Raw genomic sequence first — 16,675 nt, forward strand, 5'->3', positions numbered from 1 at the left:
AATAGTGTTCAACTCAAAAAGTTCTCCATGAAAGCATCACTTTCTCTAAGCAGATAGCCCTCATATGCCTTTCCACAACCCAAATATGTGTTCAAGAATTTTTCAATGGAGTCTTTTGTGCTTTAATTTGCTTCAAAAGTAAATTTAATCTAATGAATTAATTATATGGCTGAGGGATGTCTATTTAATAGTAATAATAACAGTATATATTTGTATACTACTATATCTGTATACTTGTTTTAAAGGGGGGGATATGACAATTTTATCTCGTTTTTAGATGCATATGCGTGAGAAATGTAAATTCTTTGCATAAGGATACCAAGGATGAATCTGCATCTGTATGTTATTACACTCATTTCCCAATATCTACTTCTTTTTGATACTAGGGCGCTTGCTCATATAAAAAATATATATATATATATAAAATAAAAGCAAAGTACCTTTTTGTTTTTTTTAAGAATAGATTTTTGAAAATGTAGTCATTCTGAAACCATAGTTTCATTCCATAAAAATATTAAAAAACAATATATATGTTAAAATTTATGCATAAATCTAAGTCAAACTGTTACTAATATATCCAGAACTACATACGTTACTCTAATTTCAGTAACTTCACATAATTTCAGTTTATTTCTAGCAGTTGCTAATTACAGTCAAACAAGAAATTTGAAATCAGAAGAAAATGCTTAATTTTCTCTCTGAAAATAAACTGTCATAAAAAAGCTCAATTCTATGAATAAAGAGCTACTAGACATATAAATACCCATGTTAATAAAAAAACAAAGTCTGAGATAATTTGCATTGAAATTTTATATTCTGAAAACTATTTTACTGCCTTTTAAACAATACAAATACTTTTTATTTTGAATTATTATAATAAAATGGAAATAATGATTAATCCAAATAAATAAGTACATTATTAAATTTTTATTTTCCTTTAATTCTAGGCTTAAAAATTTAGAAAAAAAAAAAAATTTTCAATTTATTCAACTTGTTAGTCAGCATGACATCAGAAAGGAAAAAATAAAAGCACTAACAAGAAAACAGAAGTTTCAAGAGTGAATGGGGAGAAAATTTTGCATTCATCGATAAAAACAGAAAGCTGCTATCTCAAAGTTACGGATGCAAATTATAAAGTCAACAACATATTTTATCATCATGAAGAAAAAAAAATCATTAGTATCATCATCAACTGCAAACAGAAAAACCTAACTCTAAAATTTACTGCTATAAGTAAAATACATTCCTATCCTCTTTTAGTAATGAAGCTGACAGTGCCATCGAAGGCAGTTTTTTCATATCCTGGATTACTGCTTGTGCTAAATGTCCATATGGAGAAGGAGAATTCATTAAGCAAAATCTGGAAAAAGTAGTTGAACTTTTGGATCCAAACAACGCAAAACTGCACGGATCAATATCACAGATTCCTACCTCTTGTCATACAACAGAGCGTCATGTTACGGAAATTAGTTGCTACAGACAATCTCAAAAATGATTTGAAGAACTGTGTAGTATTAAGCTTGGCACTTGATGAATCAACAGGTATCTAAGATATTCCTCAGTTAGCAATTTTTGTTCATTATTTTCATCACAAATGATTATGAAATAAGATATGCTAGATTTAATAGCACTTAAGAATCAACTCATAGTATCAATATAAAAAAATAACTCAACACAGTAATGAATAATCAACTCATAAATGATGCAACTGATGGAGCGCCTGCAATATGTGGGGAAAATAAAGGTCTCATTGGTTTTTAAATTGACCCTAAATTTCCACAATTTATACCTCTTCGCTGCATAATTCACCGCAAACACCTTATAGCAAAGTATTTAAAATATTATGATGATATGTAGACTGTTTTAAGTTTTGTGAATTACAAATGCAAAAAATTATTACCAATTCAAAAATATTCTTGAAGATATGAACGATGCACAGCTTCCAAACGATTTAACTTTCTACTGCATTGCCAGGTGGTTATCACTTTATAATGTTTTAAATCAGTTTCTTGAACTACACAATTCAATCACTGCATTTCTAAAGCAAAAGGAAAAGCCAAATTCAAAAATGGAAGATGACGTGCACTGATTTAATGATGTACACTGATGTGCACTGATTTAATGATGTACAATATGCATTATATAATATATTTAAAATTTTTCAGTCATATTTGGTGCCTTGAAAATCTAGTTGTAGCTTTTGAATGTTTCCAAACTCTAGTATACGGCTCTCATCGATGTAAAGTTTGGCCACCCTTGGTACATTCCCTTTTATTAAATTGCCAAACATTTTTCTAATACTGGTTTCAATTTTATGTCACAGCTAGGAGTTTTTTCAAGGGCACAGTAAAACTTTTCTATGGATGTATGCAATCATGACTATTGAAAACTTAAGAAAACAGTAACCCACAATTACAGAAATTAAATTTCAAAAAATTATTTCAAATGCCATTTTAATTATTCTTTGAACTTCAATTGAGAAGGGAATTTCAAGCTGAATAATAGAGAATTATTTATTACTGGAATCATTTACATTAAAACATTCCTAGCTTAAGATAAATTATATTCCATACAGCAAAAATTTTACATAAGATAGGTAATTTATAAAATGCTTGGATTCTTTGGTTTAACAGTAAAGTACCAAGGTACTCTGGCTTATATAAACTACTGGTGTTCAATAGTATTATTTACAATGGCAAAAGTTTACAGCAAGTGTTTATAGTATTCACGTAAGTTGAATTACCAGAGTGGTCTTAGATTCATAATGGCAACAATTTACAGTAAATATTCAGTATCACAAGATATTAATATTTTAATTTACAAACTCTTGTAAAGTAGCATGAATAACATGTTTACACAAATATACATACTTCTGTGATATCATTTTCTTTCAATTTTCTCTTTTTTGCAATGTTCTGTGAAGGCTTTATATCTGTCATATGACCAGGTGCAAGCAATTTTACATCATGTGGTTTAACTGTCTCTTTTACCTATTGAAGAGCAAAAATAATATTGACCTACAAATTCTAAAAAATAAGCATAATAATAATAATAAATATTATATGGTTCTATATGTATGCTATTCTAACATTTTATATGTTTTGTTCAAATCATTAAGGAGTTCGTTAAATTCATATTGTAGTCAAAGTGTGAACATCATTTTTGAAACTTTAAATATGTTCATGTAAGGCATATTTTTAATTAACCAATTTGCATTTAATTTAAAATCCATAAATATAAAAATAAATTTAAAATTATTCTTGTAAACTATTTGTTTATTTAATTAGCATGTTTTATTTTATTACTCAACTAGAAATATCACCAAATCTATTCATATATTACACAAGCAAATATTGTATAATGCATAGAATCATAGCACAGGTCAGAATTCCATAAACCATATATCTTCCATAGACTCCAACCTTCAGCAAACCTTGTCAGTAGTCAACGCGCGAACAACATTTTTACAACTTTGAAAATGTGCGCGTAGCGTATGTTGTAATTAACCATTCATTAATTTTAAATTAATAATTCATTGTAATCAATTTTATTACATTTAAAATCCATATACATATAAAACTGAATAATTAAAAATATACCTTGTAAATTATATGCACATTTAATTAGAAATTTTCTTTTAACTCCTCAAGCATTCACTAATAAAAAGTACTTCAAATCACTACTAATCATAGAAAAAATCAGAAGCTATAAATCATATCTTTATTCTGGATATGATTTCTACATGGAAATAAAATTTAAATAACCAAGAATGATACATATAAGTATGAAACAAAATATGCATAATTTATGAATGCAAAGATTTATATGTAGCATGCTTAGCAAGCTTAAGTTCTGATTTTGAGAATGTTTTTTTATAACACAGTTCTTCATTTGCCTGCATATTTATTTTTTCAATCAAAACTGCTTCAAGAGTTTTAAGACCTAAATTTGGTCGAAATTCCGTCTGATTTTTTTTAACAATAGAAAAAATTCTTTCGCAGGCTGCATTTGAATGAGGTATTATTAAGACAGCAAGCATTACAGAAGGCAATACTTTGTATTTAATACACCCATTCATATTTTTTAATTTGGCAATTTCTCCCCATGCTATATCAATACGCAAATCTACAATTTCTTTCAAATCATCTACTTGATACATGGAAAATTCAATTTCTACTTGATTAAGACATTTTTCATCAATAATGGATGGAAAAGTATTCATCAAGTAAAGAACAGATGAAAATGAGACTTCAGTTCTCAAGTTGATGTCAGCAACTTCAGCATGTTTTAGATACGGATCACTCAGTGGAAATTTATCAATTATATATGAACATGCAGTTACAAAAAAAGCTCGCACAGAATTGAAAAATGATTACACTTCACTTTCATTCAACTTGGCATTTTTTAAATATAGTCTTGTTTCCGCACCAATCACTAAATTTTCATTTTCTTTTTGTTTACTATACTTCTGAAATGGAATAGACGTTAGAGTAACATCTTCATTTTCTTTAGAAATTACTGATGGTTTTACGAATCTAACAAATAAATTCATTAAAAGTTCAAAAAATTCTCTTCTCAATTTATGTATATAAGGAGCTTGTTGTAGCAAATTAATATTTACTGTTATAAACAAAGGCAAAGTATTTTTCAAAAATAACAAGTACAATTTGGTGGTCGGTGACTGTAAAATTTTTTTAATGTTTTGCAATCTCTTTCCTTCATTCTCACTGTTATCTGGTTTATCTCCAAAAAAATTTATCACAGCATCCCACTGTTCCTTGTTATAGTCCAAAATCCTTGTTATAGATTCTAAAAGAGACAACCATCTCGTACTGCAATATTTCAAAATTTTATGAGATTTTGCATTCTGTCCCAAAATTGGTTGAGCAACTTTGAAGCTATGCTTCCGTTTCGAACTTTTCTCCAAGTAAAAATATATATCTATTATCAACATTTCAATTTCTGAGCCAATTAATTTTTCAGTAGCTTTTTTTGCAGCTATATGCAAGAGGTGGCACGGACAACCTCGGGTGATTATACTTGGTTGATGCATTTTGATAAATGATGCTACACCTTTAAACTTTCCAATCATATTACTAGCATTATCTGAAGAAAATGATAAGCAATTTTTCCATTCTAAACCTTTGTTTTTAAAGTTTTCATTTATACAATTAAAAATACCTTCTCCTGTATTATTCGTGCATTCTAAAATCAATGAAGTAATTATCACTCCCTTTTCTTTACTGTAGTATGTTATAACCAATGGGTACAGTTTGTTATCATTGTTATCATTACTTCAATCAGTACTTAGAGAAAATGATGTACTGCACACTGATTTTATAATATCAGCAACAGTATTTTCTGCAAGCGTTTTCACAATAGCAGCAGTTTTGGTATGACCGCAGCTAAATTTTTTTGCTCTGGCAGAATCCGGAAACATTGCTTTGAAAAGTTCTTTGGAATGATCCGAAACAGAAAGCGGTAGATTATGTTCAATTAAAAAACGAACAAAATAGCATTCGGCTTTTAAAGGATCTGTTTCATCATCTTTTATTAAGAAATTTGTTATTTCTTTAGATTTTACAGTGCCAAGTTCTATATGCTTTTGAGAAAACACATGCCGTTTACAGTCATCTTTTCCGCCATGAGCAACTGAGAAGTCTTTGTTGCATACACTGCAGTGTGCGTGATTCACAGAAATTTCGGACACTTTAATGCATGGAAATTCTGAAGAATATGAATCTTTAAACTTCTGCTTTGATAATTTTGGCTTCTTCGTTCGAGGCAGCATTATGATTAAAAATCTTTCACCTGATTCACAGTTCACAAGACACACGCTAAGCTCTCGCCGTAAACTACACAATGCAGCCTAAACACGCATCAGCGAGGAACCTGGGAGACAGACAATTGGGTGGAACTATTGATAAGTCGGTAACGTTTGGAGTTACTGATCTACGATTGGCTAATTCTTCAAAACTAGGAACGCACTCAACACGTGATATATGATAACACGAGTATTCAGCCAATCATCGGATGAATTAGTTGGTTCCGTTTTGCGTACTGGTTCTCCTGCTCTTGTTTCTGTAAAATCCGTAGTTTTTTTCCATACTTTTCGTAGCTCGTAGTTTTTCATGAATTTCCGTAGAAACTACGGAGAATCCGTAGTAGTTGGAGTCCATGTATCTTCATGAGGTACTCTGATTAAAACAGGGTTTTTATAATTTAGACAGAAACAATATATATAGATAATAATCATTATTAAAAGTACTTATCAATTATGAATGTAAAGATTTATATGTAGCATGCTTAGCAAACTTACTTTCTGAATTGATTAAAACAGGGTTTTTATAATTTAGACAGAAACAATATATATAGATAATAATCATTATTAAAAGTACTTATCAATTATGAATGTAAAGATTTATATGTAGCATGCTTAGCAAACTTACTTTCTGAATAAGAGTATATATATATATAATACAGTTCTTCATTTGCCTGCATGTTTACTCGTTACTCAATGAGAACTATTTCAAGAGTTTTCATACCTAAATTTGGTTCAAAATGCAATCTTATTCTTTTTGATAATAGAAAACATTCTTTCACAGTTACATTTAAATGAAGGTAGTATTAAAGCTGCAAAGATCACAACAGACACTACTTAATGCATCCATTTATATATATTTTTTTAATTTTTCAATGTCTCCTCATATTACATCAATATGCAAAGTGGAAACTTCATTCAAATTATCTACTTGAAACTCAATTTCAACTTATGAAGATAATTTTCAAACTGAAAAGTATTCACCATGAAAATGAATTTTGGTGTGTGTGTGTGATTATGGCAAAGCCTCGGGGACTATCTGCCTAAGGGGAGGGATGCCTTCGTGGAGGACTTTCTAAGGGAAACTGGCTCGTATACACGTTACACATGGGGAAAACCACGAAAACGCCCATGCAGCCAGCCCGTTCGCGGGATTCGAACCTCGAACCGAACTACCAGTGTTCAGCGACTTTACCGCTTGGCCGCTGGTGGGCCCCATGAAAATGAAACTTAAGTTCTTTACCTGATGTCAGCAACTTTAGCATGTTTCAAAATTAGATTATTTACAGGAAATTTATCTATTATATAAGAATGTGCAGATTAAAAAAAAGCCTGTACTAATTTTAAAAATAATTTCTTTTCACCTTTCATTCAACCTGGCAATTAAAAAATATCTTCATCAATCACTAAATTTTCATTTTCTTTTTGTTTATTATTAAGTTGGTTTATTTTGTTTGAAATGCAGCAGATGTCAGATGAATTCTGTGACTTCTTCAGAAATTACTGATGGCTTTACAAATCTAACAGTTAAAGTTCAATAAGTACTCTTCTCAATTTATGCATATAAGGAACGTGTTATTGCAAATTAACATTTATTGTAACAAAGGCAAAATATTCTTCAAAAATAATACATACAACGGTGGTAGGTGACAGTAACATTTTTTTTTTTTTTTTTTTTAAACTTTCTACTTATATGCAACCTTGCTGTACAGTTGCAAAAAAAAGTATTTATGAGGCAAAGCAAACTGTCACCAAAGCGGTCGTGTGGCAACCTACAGTCTCACCAAAAAATATTTATGTGACAACCCAGGTATGTGTGTAGCATCTCTGTTTTGGTTGGTGTGTAATGCTGAATTGCATGGACACTAAATTTGTGGAATTTTCTTATGATTGTTTAAGCGAAAACATATCAATGTGTACTTATAGAGAACAGCAAGAGGGGAGAAAAAATTCTCATTTACTATTTTTAAAAAAAATCACAACTTTTTAAAAATTTTTTATTGATTGATTGTTTATACCTAGAATTCTTAGTATGCCACCATTTTTAAAACAGTTGTTGCTTTTAGCTTAACAAAAAAATAAAGTTGCCAATAACTTTGCAACTGTTCTTCAAATTCGTCAATCAATTTGCGACTTTTCAGTTCATCTCGCAATCTCTTTCTTTCATTCTGATTATTATTATGGGGTGAATGCATACAAAAGCAAAAATAAAATAAAATACACAAATAAAATAAATAATAATAATCAGAGCATTCATCTTCTCCAAAGTTCTTGTTACAGAATCTAAAAGAGGAAACCATCAAGTAAACCAGTATTACAAAATTTTTGCGTTCTGTCCCAAAATTTACTGACTACGTTTGAAGCTTTCTTTTTGAATTTTTCTTAAAATAAATACATATCTATTTTTACTGACATTTCTATTTCTGAGCCAATTAATTTCTCAGTTATTATATTCATATTAGGAACGAAAATATTTAATATTCTGTGCAACTAATAATTTAATATTTGCATGTATCTATATGTAATTAATTAATAATTGCACATCAAAATAAAATTTTTAAAACTCACCCTGGATATACCATCTTCAATAGTAACAGCAGAAGACCAAGAAATATCCCTTATTAAACATAAATCTTTAGAAAATTCAGATATATCCTGAAATTGATTAACAATATAAAATGAGAGTAAGTACATATATTTAAGAAAATAGATGAACATAGTGTACTATCATGACAGATGTTAAAACTTACAATTCTTTCAAACATTGGTTTTAAGAAATTTCCATATAATAAAAGGCAGGAATTTGAATCTTCATTTAAATTTGAAGCAAGAATAGGAACAGGACAAGGTTTTGCCAGAGATTCATCTGTTTTGGAAGCTATCTGTACTGTACATTTTGGCTGTAATGGTTTTTTCATTCTCCTAAAAACAAAAGTCATATTATCTTTTGAAATATTTAGCTAGTTAAGGTGAATATGTATAATATAGAGAGATTATAAGCTTCCAGGAAAAACTTAGTAAATAAGAAGTAAAAACCACTGGAAAAAACCTTTCTAATTAATGAATATGTGTCTGTAACTCACTTTTAGTGGTAAACAGGACCAGATTTAGACTTAACGAGACATTAAGCTGTTTGAGATATGAGGCCCTTTATGAGGTATATAGGTCATTTTTTTTATATTGGATATGGTACAATTTTCTTGCGGGGGGGGGGGGGGGAGCAACACCCTAAGCTATAGCTTATGCATAAATACAGCACTGGTGGTAAAGGTTTTACTGGCACGTAAATAAATGGCAGAAAATGTAAATAACACCTTTATGGCTTTATAGACATTCCATATTAATTCACAACATTCCAGGAGAATAAATAAATATGGTCGGTAGCTTGGGATGCATCTTGTAGGCACATATCACACACGCATTTGTTTCACACAAACAACTGTTTCGGAGAATTTTTCTAACTATTGATAGAAAGGCACGCGATTTTTTTCCTTCCTTTTAAAAAAAAATTGCAAGTTGTTTATTTTCAACCAATTAGCTATTGGCTTGTTTGTAATGGAGAACCAGTTTCCCCTGTGCTAACCCCAAGGTGATCTGTGGTGACTGGCTGTTGTGAGAAAACAGAGAAATTGTTCCAAACAGTTATTTTTCTGAAACAAAAAGATGTGTAATAGCAGCCTTAAGCCCATATCACACGGCGTTTGTTTCACACAAACAACTGTTTTGGATAATTTTTCTGTCTGGTTTACTATTGAAAGACATGAGACTTTTTCCTTCCTTTCCAAAAAAATTGCAAGTTGTCAGTTTTCAACCAATCAACTATCAGCTTGTTTGCAATGGGGAACTAGTTTCCCTGTGTTAACCCCAAAGCGATCTATGGTGATAGGCTGTTGTGACAAAGCAGAAAAATTGCTCCAAACAGTTGTTTTTCCAAAACAAACTGACGTGTGATAGCAGCCTTAAGGAGTTCAAATACAATTTAATGGCAGCTTTAAATAGATCCACTGGTTTAACATGCGGAACTATCTCAATGTTCAAGAAATGATCCATATTACATGTACTAACTCTGCATTACCTATGTAGATGGTGGGAAATAAGCAGTAATCACACTTCCCAACAACAAGCAAACAATACTCATAGACGCTTAAAATGAATCTTACATATTTAAGAAGAAAAGGGAGGACAACATGAGAAACAACCACCTGTATTTACAGCACCCACTTCTTCCATAAGTTATGACTGTAAATAAACTTTAACTTACCTTGAATTTTACATAAGATTTTTGAAATTGCCTAAGATTAACTTCTTAAGAAACTGTAATATTTATTATTATTATCATATAAACACACACAGACGCATACTTACATTATATATATGGGGTGTTTCATAGATCATGGGACAAACTTGCGGAGGTGAAGCATACTAAAACATATTTTTTTATAGGAATGTAGGGTCTAAAGTGGCGGATTAAAAGCAGGAACACAAAAAAAACGACACAAGAGGAAAATGTGTTTATGTACAAAATCAACGCAAAGTGCTTCTTTGCAGCAATACAGTATACATGTTCGAAAAAGGGAACAGTAATAGGAACTACAGCTCTGATTGGCTGGCAAAGCAGCGGTAGTGAGCCGGACAAACCACAATCCGATGCATTAGAGGATCATTTGCAACTCTGATCTCGAGCTTGATGGGCAAGTTTACGCACAGGGAAAAAGCTGACATGCATCTCATGTATGGTGCTGCTAATGGGAATGGCAGAGCAGCACTACAGTTGTACTGGGAACGGTTTCCGAACAGGCATATGCTGAAGCACACAATGTTCGAGAGGTTGCATCGGTCTCTGTGTGAAAACGGGTGCACGACAACCTCGTTTTGAAGAATCCATCTTGAACATTGTGCATGAATCACCTCAGAGAAGTACAAGAGCTATTGCACATCGTCTGCAGCTGAGTTATTCCACCGTTTGGAGAGTATTGCATGAAAATGGTTTGCACCCATACCATTTGCAGAGAGTTCAAGACTTGCAAGAGACAGATTACCCTCTTCGAGTTCATTTCTGTCATTGGTTCTTTCAGCAGTGTGTGGCACAGGTGGATTTCCTATCGGATGTGCTATTCACGGATGAGGCAACTTTCTCAGAAGACGGCATCTTCAATAGCCACATCATACACGTGTGGACAACTCATAATTCACACGGCACACATCCACATGCATTCCAAACCTGCTTCTCCGTGAATGTGTGGGCGGGTATTGTTAACGACTACCTCATAGGCCCATACCTCTTACCTGCGCGTACAAATAACTTATGTTATCATATTTTTCTGCAAGAGGTGCATCCTGTGTTTCGTGATCGCATGTGGTTCCAGCATGATGGTGCACCAGCCAATAACCACGTGCGGGTCCGCAATTACTCCGATGGATTGGCCGTGGTGGACCGTTCAATGGTCACCTCATTTGCCTGTTTACAATAAATAAACCTCTGAGGAGAAAGAATTACGATCTGATTAACTTAACTAGAACTCAGAACTGTGTTTTTCCTTAACTTTTTTTATTTGATCCAGCTTATTTTGTTCAGTGTATTATTACTGTTGTCGTCTTATCAAAATTAAAGTTCTAGTAAAAGATCACATTTCAGCTTTAATCTTCCTCTGAAACTTTATATCCATCAATCTTCCAATGGATATCGGAGCTTTGCACACTCTGAAATACAGATACAAAGTAGCATTTTTAAAATCAATAATAACCATCCAAGAATTCTTGAAATATTTTAATATAGAATTTGCTGTGTGTACAGTCAAGACAGGAGAGGTTTGTAGATACTTTTTTTTTTTTTTTTTTTCATAGACAGACACAACAAAAGCAGGACTTTTGAAGGTCACCAGTATTTTGTTCTCGCATGTCACAATTAAATCAATGTACATTTTGCTTTGAATTATGAATATGTTTTATTTATATTAAGGTGTCAACCATACTGTTTGCCTCAGGCACCAAAAGTGCTGTAGCTGAGCCCATATATAACCAAGTTATAATCTTTTATGATACGAATTTAAAAATTTTCACAAGTAACAAGTCAAAATTTTTAATTAATGGAATATATAATGAAATATAAAATAGAGATGATATAACTGAAATCTTCCATTGCAATGACAATTCTAATCATTATTCAGTCAACAAGTGGTAAAATCTGTTGAGTCACATTTTAATTTCATAAGGTGGCTATTAAAACAGTCTTTCTTTTCACAACATGCCTTTTTCTTGAAAGAATAGGATAGTTCATCTTTTGGCAAAATCCAAACTGCAAAAATCCATGCCAAGAATTAAAAAAAGAAAAAACTGTAATTAGATAAAAGCATGGTTGTACAGTAGAGTCCTGCAATCTCAACATAATGTGGTCTGAGAGACTGTCGAATTTCCAAAAAGTCGAGTTTTAAGGAATGAGAGGTGGGTTTTTCAGAACTCTTAATATTTAACTGTAAGCAAAATACTGAACATGGAAAAGTACAGCATACAATTAAATTAATGTCGATTTTTTTTTACGTCAAATTCTAGCACAATAGGAGTCAATAAAATTTTAGGGCTTTCTCTCCGAACCACAAATAAAGTGCCTCGCTTACCACCTTTTACCACCTTCCATACTTTTTCTTTACTTTAAACTTTCCGTATATGCTCTTTTCACACACCAAAACTCGATTTCGGATCTCTTCTTTTTCCACCCTATCCAAGTTTTTCACCTTCTAACACCTAAGTCCATGGTAATTTTGTTTACACTTTCCCCTTTGTCTAGTCTCTTTAAAGCATCTAGTTTCATTTCCATTGTCACATTAGTTTGTTTCCTTTTAGAACGACATTTTCACTTAACAGAATATCAAAAGTCCCCAAAAATATGTAACACTTATACGGCTGGATGTGAACTGAGGAACGATATCCGCAATGACCTAGTATGAGTTTAGTTTGCAATAAGATGCAGTCACAAAATTTCAGACAAGTCTCCTAATGTTTTGCAACAATAGAAAGGAATGTGAGCCAGCAGCCAGCCACTACCTGACTTTCTTCATATCCTCGAAAGAAGAAAGCAGCATTGCCAAGCATAACAACATGTCTTGAAATTTGTTAGGCAATGGCCTAGAGATATAGTCAAAAGTCGTTAATTCGGACACCCATAATCCGGAATGATCTATAATCCAGACCTCAAAGCTACAAACTTTCTGCGCATGCGTTGCGTTGACGCACGTTTACGTGTGCGCGTAAGACCTTTATGGCTGCGAATATGCGTGTGTGCAAGTGCAGAATACATTTACGCATGCTCGTTTAATGTATAACGGACGGTATAATCTAAGCTAAAATTATCTACTTCAGTTAATGTTGTAGATTGCGTTGTTCTTAATCTTCGAATTGGATTATTATTTTTTGCAGACTGTTAGAGCAATTTTATAAAAGTAAGCTTGAACTTTCAATTATATCAAATAGAATTTCCGATATATATTTGCTACTATGTAAAGGATCTAAAGCGAAAGTATGCTTCGAGATCCGAAATCTGTTTATAAACTTCACGCTGCTCGGGGGAAGGGGGGGCGTCGCGGCGCACAATGAATTGGAAGATGATCTGCACTATCCTTATCTTCACCTTATCAGCACTATAGCATATCTATACCTTATCAGCACTATCCTTATCTTCAGGGCAGATGTTTTTATTTAATTTGGCTTATAATTCCTTACTAAATGTAGTATTTCATCTCAATGTACTCCGTCTTTGATATGATTAAAACAAGTTCCTCGTCATTATAAGTCGCTTCCCATAGTGAAGAAAGTGACACAGAGCTTATTGAAAACAAAATAATTTCGATTGACAAATTAGTCGGTATTCTCGACACAGCAATTATAGGACTTGAACAGCGGAACTTTGTAACTAAACAAGAAATTATGTCTGTTTAATAGAATTAAAGAGAAAGTATTATCATATGAAACGAAGCAACTTAAACAACTTACATTGAAAGAAATGTTTAATAAAGTAAACAAATAAATATTAACCTTTTTTTTTTTTTTTTTGTAAATTTTGATACCCTTTAGATCATAATTGTTCTTTATTTCATAAATTATGGTTTCATATTTTTAATTTTGTAATTTCTGCATGCCATCTTACCAGATTTAAACTGATGATCTATAATCTGGAAACATCGATAATCCGGAATCGCCGAAGTCCCGACGAGTCCGGATTAACGACTTTTGACTGTATCTTTAAAAAGTTCCTAAAAGGTTGTTGAGTTATACGGAATGTCGAGATATTGAGAGTCGAGTGTGTGGGACTCTACTGTACCAGGAAAGAAGTCTCACTAAACTGGTGATACCTGCCCCTGAGGAAATATGCCTCCCCCCAAAAAAAAGTGCCTTTGAAAAAAAGAACTGCAGGATTTTGCAATTAATTGATTATGCAAAAAAATGCTAAGCGAAGAAGTTATACCGAAAGTCTTCATTACAATGGCAACGTCTCAGCAGGTTTCATTTACATTTCTGCATATGGGAATTAAGGATTTTTAAGGATCATTAAGTAAAAAATTTAGCACTTTTAATAGAAGATTCATATCCCAAAAAGGAAATTCAGAGAAAAAAAGTCCTTGGTACTGGATTTCCAGATTACAGACTTAGTAATTTATAAGAATAAAATAAACCTATAAGTAACTTATTATTAAATATAATCTAGTTAACTTGACTAGAAGTCAAGGAAAAAAAATTATTCAAATTCTAAGAAATTCAAGAATAAAACTAATTTCATAAAGTTTTTCAAGTAATTAGAATTAAATCATAAAATTTTTTGAAACATTTATAATAATCTCATATACTTTAAAGAAGAATAGTGGCTTTTTATTTAAATTTTACTAACAGTTAGTTTTATATTGATTCCTTATTTTATTCCTCATTCCATCACATACTTGCTCAGTTCAACTATTTAAGCACATGTTATGTCAAGTGACATAAATTAAACTGTGAAGTACAATAATAATCAGCATGGAAGCTTGGCTGTTGCCACCTTGCTTAGAGATAAAGAGCCACTGATCAGAATAGAGGGATTTAGGATACGGACCTAAGCTATTTGATATTATGGGGCCCTTTAAAAGTCTGTTATACTATATTTATACAATATTTTAATTTTTCTGAGGGCCCCCACTATAGCTTAGGTAGCTTATATGTAAATCCTGCACTGAGAACAGACGTGAATGCCTGATGTTGGTATGGCTGGTAAGTGATGAAAGTTAGCTGCATTTTGTTTAACCCAGTTAGTGTCATAGCTTCATGTAGTTGTAATCTAAAGTTCCAATAAGCAGCTGAAGCAGGAGTTGTAATCTAAAGTTCCAATAAGCAGCTGAAGCAGGAGTTGCAATCTTAATTGTAATTTTGCTATAATCTAAATTGTAATCTTGCTGGAGTTGTAATCTAAAGTTCCAATAAGCAGCTGTAGATTTGTTGGAGTTGTAATCTAAAGTTCCAATAAGCAGAGATGATAGCTTGTTTCATATTATTTTAAGTCTTATTAACTCTAAGGAATAAAGTTTTATGTTAATTTTTACATCTTTGCATTATATCTTGCATCCACAATACAGATTACAGAAAGGCAATAACTCATGTGTAGAGATAACTTCTACGGGTGAGCAGTTAGTAACAAATAAAATTGCAATTTTTGTTTTTATTTTTAAAAAATCCATTAAAAAAAGCAATATTCATTTTACAGCAGTTATAATTTATGACATTGATTCTAAAATTACATCAGTATAATTATACATTAAAAGCTGCAACACATTTATATTTTGTAGCAACAATAAAATATTTATGCATCCTTTGTAATTTGAAAATATTATACATATTTTAGCTACTTTATATCAATTTCCTTCCCTTTAACATCTTTTCAAAGTTTGTTTCAATATACAAATCAATATTACAAAGTTTAACTTCTGTTTTTCATGTCTCAAAAGCATAACTTAAGACATATGTTAGTTTTATATACAGTCAAAAGTCGTTAATCCGAACTCGTCGGGACTTCGGCGATTCCGGATTATAGATCATCAGTTTAAATTTGGTAATATGGCATGCAGAAATTATAAAATTAAAAATATGAAACCGTAATTTATAAAATAAAGAACAATTATGATCTAAAGGGTATCAAAATTTACAAAAAGAAAAAGCTTAATATTTATTTGTTTAATAAACATTTCTTTCAATGTAAGTTGTTTAAGTTGCTTCGTTTTATGTAATAATACTTTCTCTTTAATTCTATAAACAGACATAATTTATTGTTCAGTTACAAAGTTCCGCTGTTCAAGTCCTATAATTGCTGTGTCGAGAATACCAACTAATTTGTCAATCGAAATTTTTTTGTTTTCAATAACCTCTGTGTCACTTTCTTCACTATCGGAAGCAAATTATAATGATGAGGAATTTGATTTAAATCATATCAAAGACGGAATATATCGAGATGAAATACTACATTTAGTAAGGTATTATAAGCCAAATAAAATGAAAACATCTGCCCTGAAGATAAAGATAGTGCTGACAGATCAACTTCCAATTCATTACACGCCGCTGCATCTTACTTTGTAAGGGTCTTACTTTGAAAAGCTTGAAATCTCATGATATTTATGTGTTGATTGTCGTTTTATTGAAAGGCATTCAAGATATCAGAAAAAATCCACAATATTTCAGTATTATTCTCTTCTTAGTTAATAGTCACTTTACTGAGAACTTGTAAATGTGAAACGATACTGAGAGCTAATTAAATGCTCGCAATACAAAGCAGTTTGAATATCAGAATCTGTTGCATAGGAGCTCTTTTGTAACAATGGTATGACATTCGATTGCCATACA

General features: G+C 31.6%; 1 protein-coding gene across 1 annotated transcript in view; it reads right to left on the reverse strand.

The window, feature by feature from the left end:
* Nucleotides 1-16,675, reverse strand: part of LOC118194081 (WD repeat-containing protein 43) — a 59,229-nt gene that overhangs the window by 18,009 nt on the left and 24,545 nt on the right. The window contains exons 8-10 of the mRNA XM_035365275.2: nt 8,572-8,743; nt 8,390-8,476; nt 2,871-2,990 (exon numbers count right to left, since the gene is read on the reverse strand). Of these exons, the coding sequence (XP_035221166.1) occupies nt 2,871-2,990; nt 8,390-8,476; nt 8,572-8,743 (379 nt within the window). The remainder of the gene's footprint in view (nt 1-2,870; nt 2,991-8,389; nt 8,477-8,571; nt 8,744-16,675) is intronic.

This window comes from Stegodyphus dumicola, chromosome 6, assembly GCF_044657685.1.
Source record: "Stegodyphus dumicola isolate Sdum_Otavi_A_Nest chromosome 6, ASM4465768v1".
Taxonomy (NCBI): Eukaryota; Metazoa; Arthropoda; class Arachnida; order Araneae; family Eresidae; genus Stegodyphus; species Stegodyphus dumicola.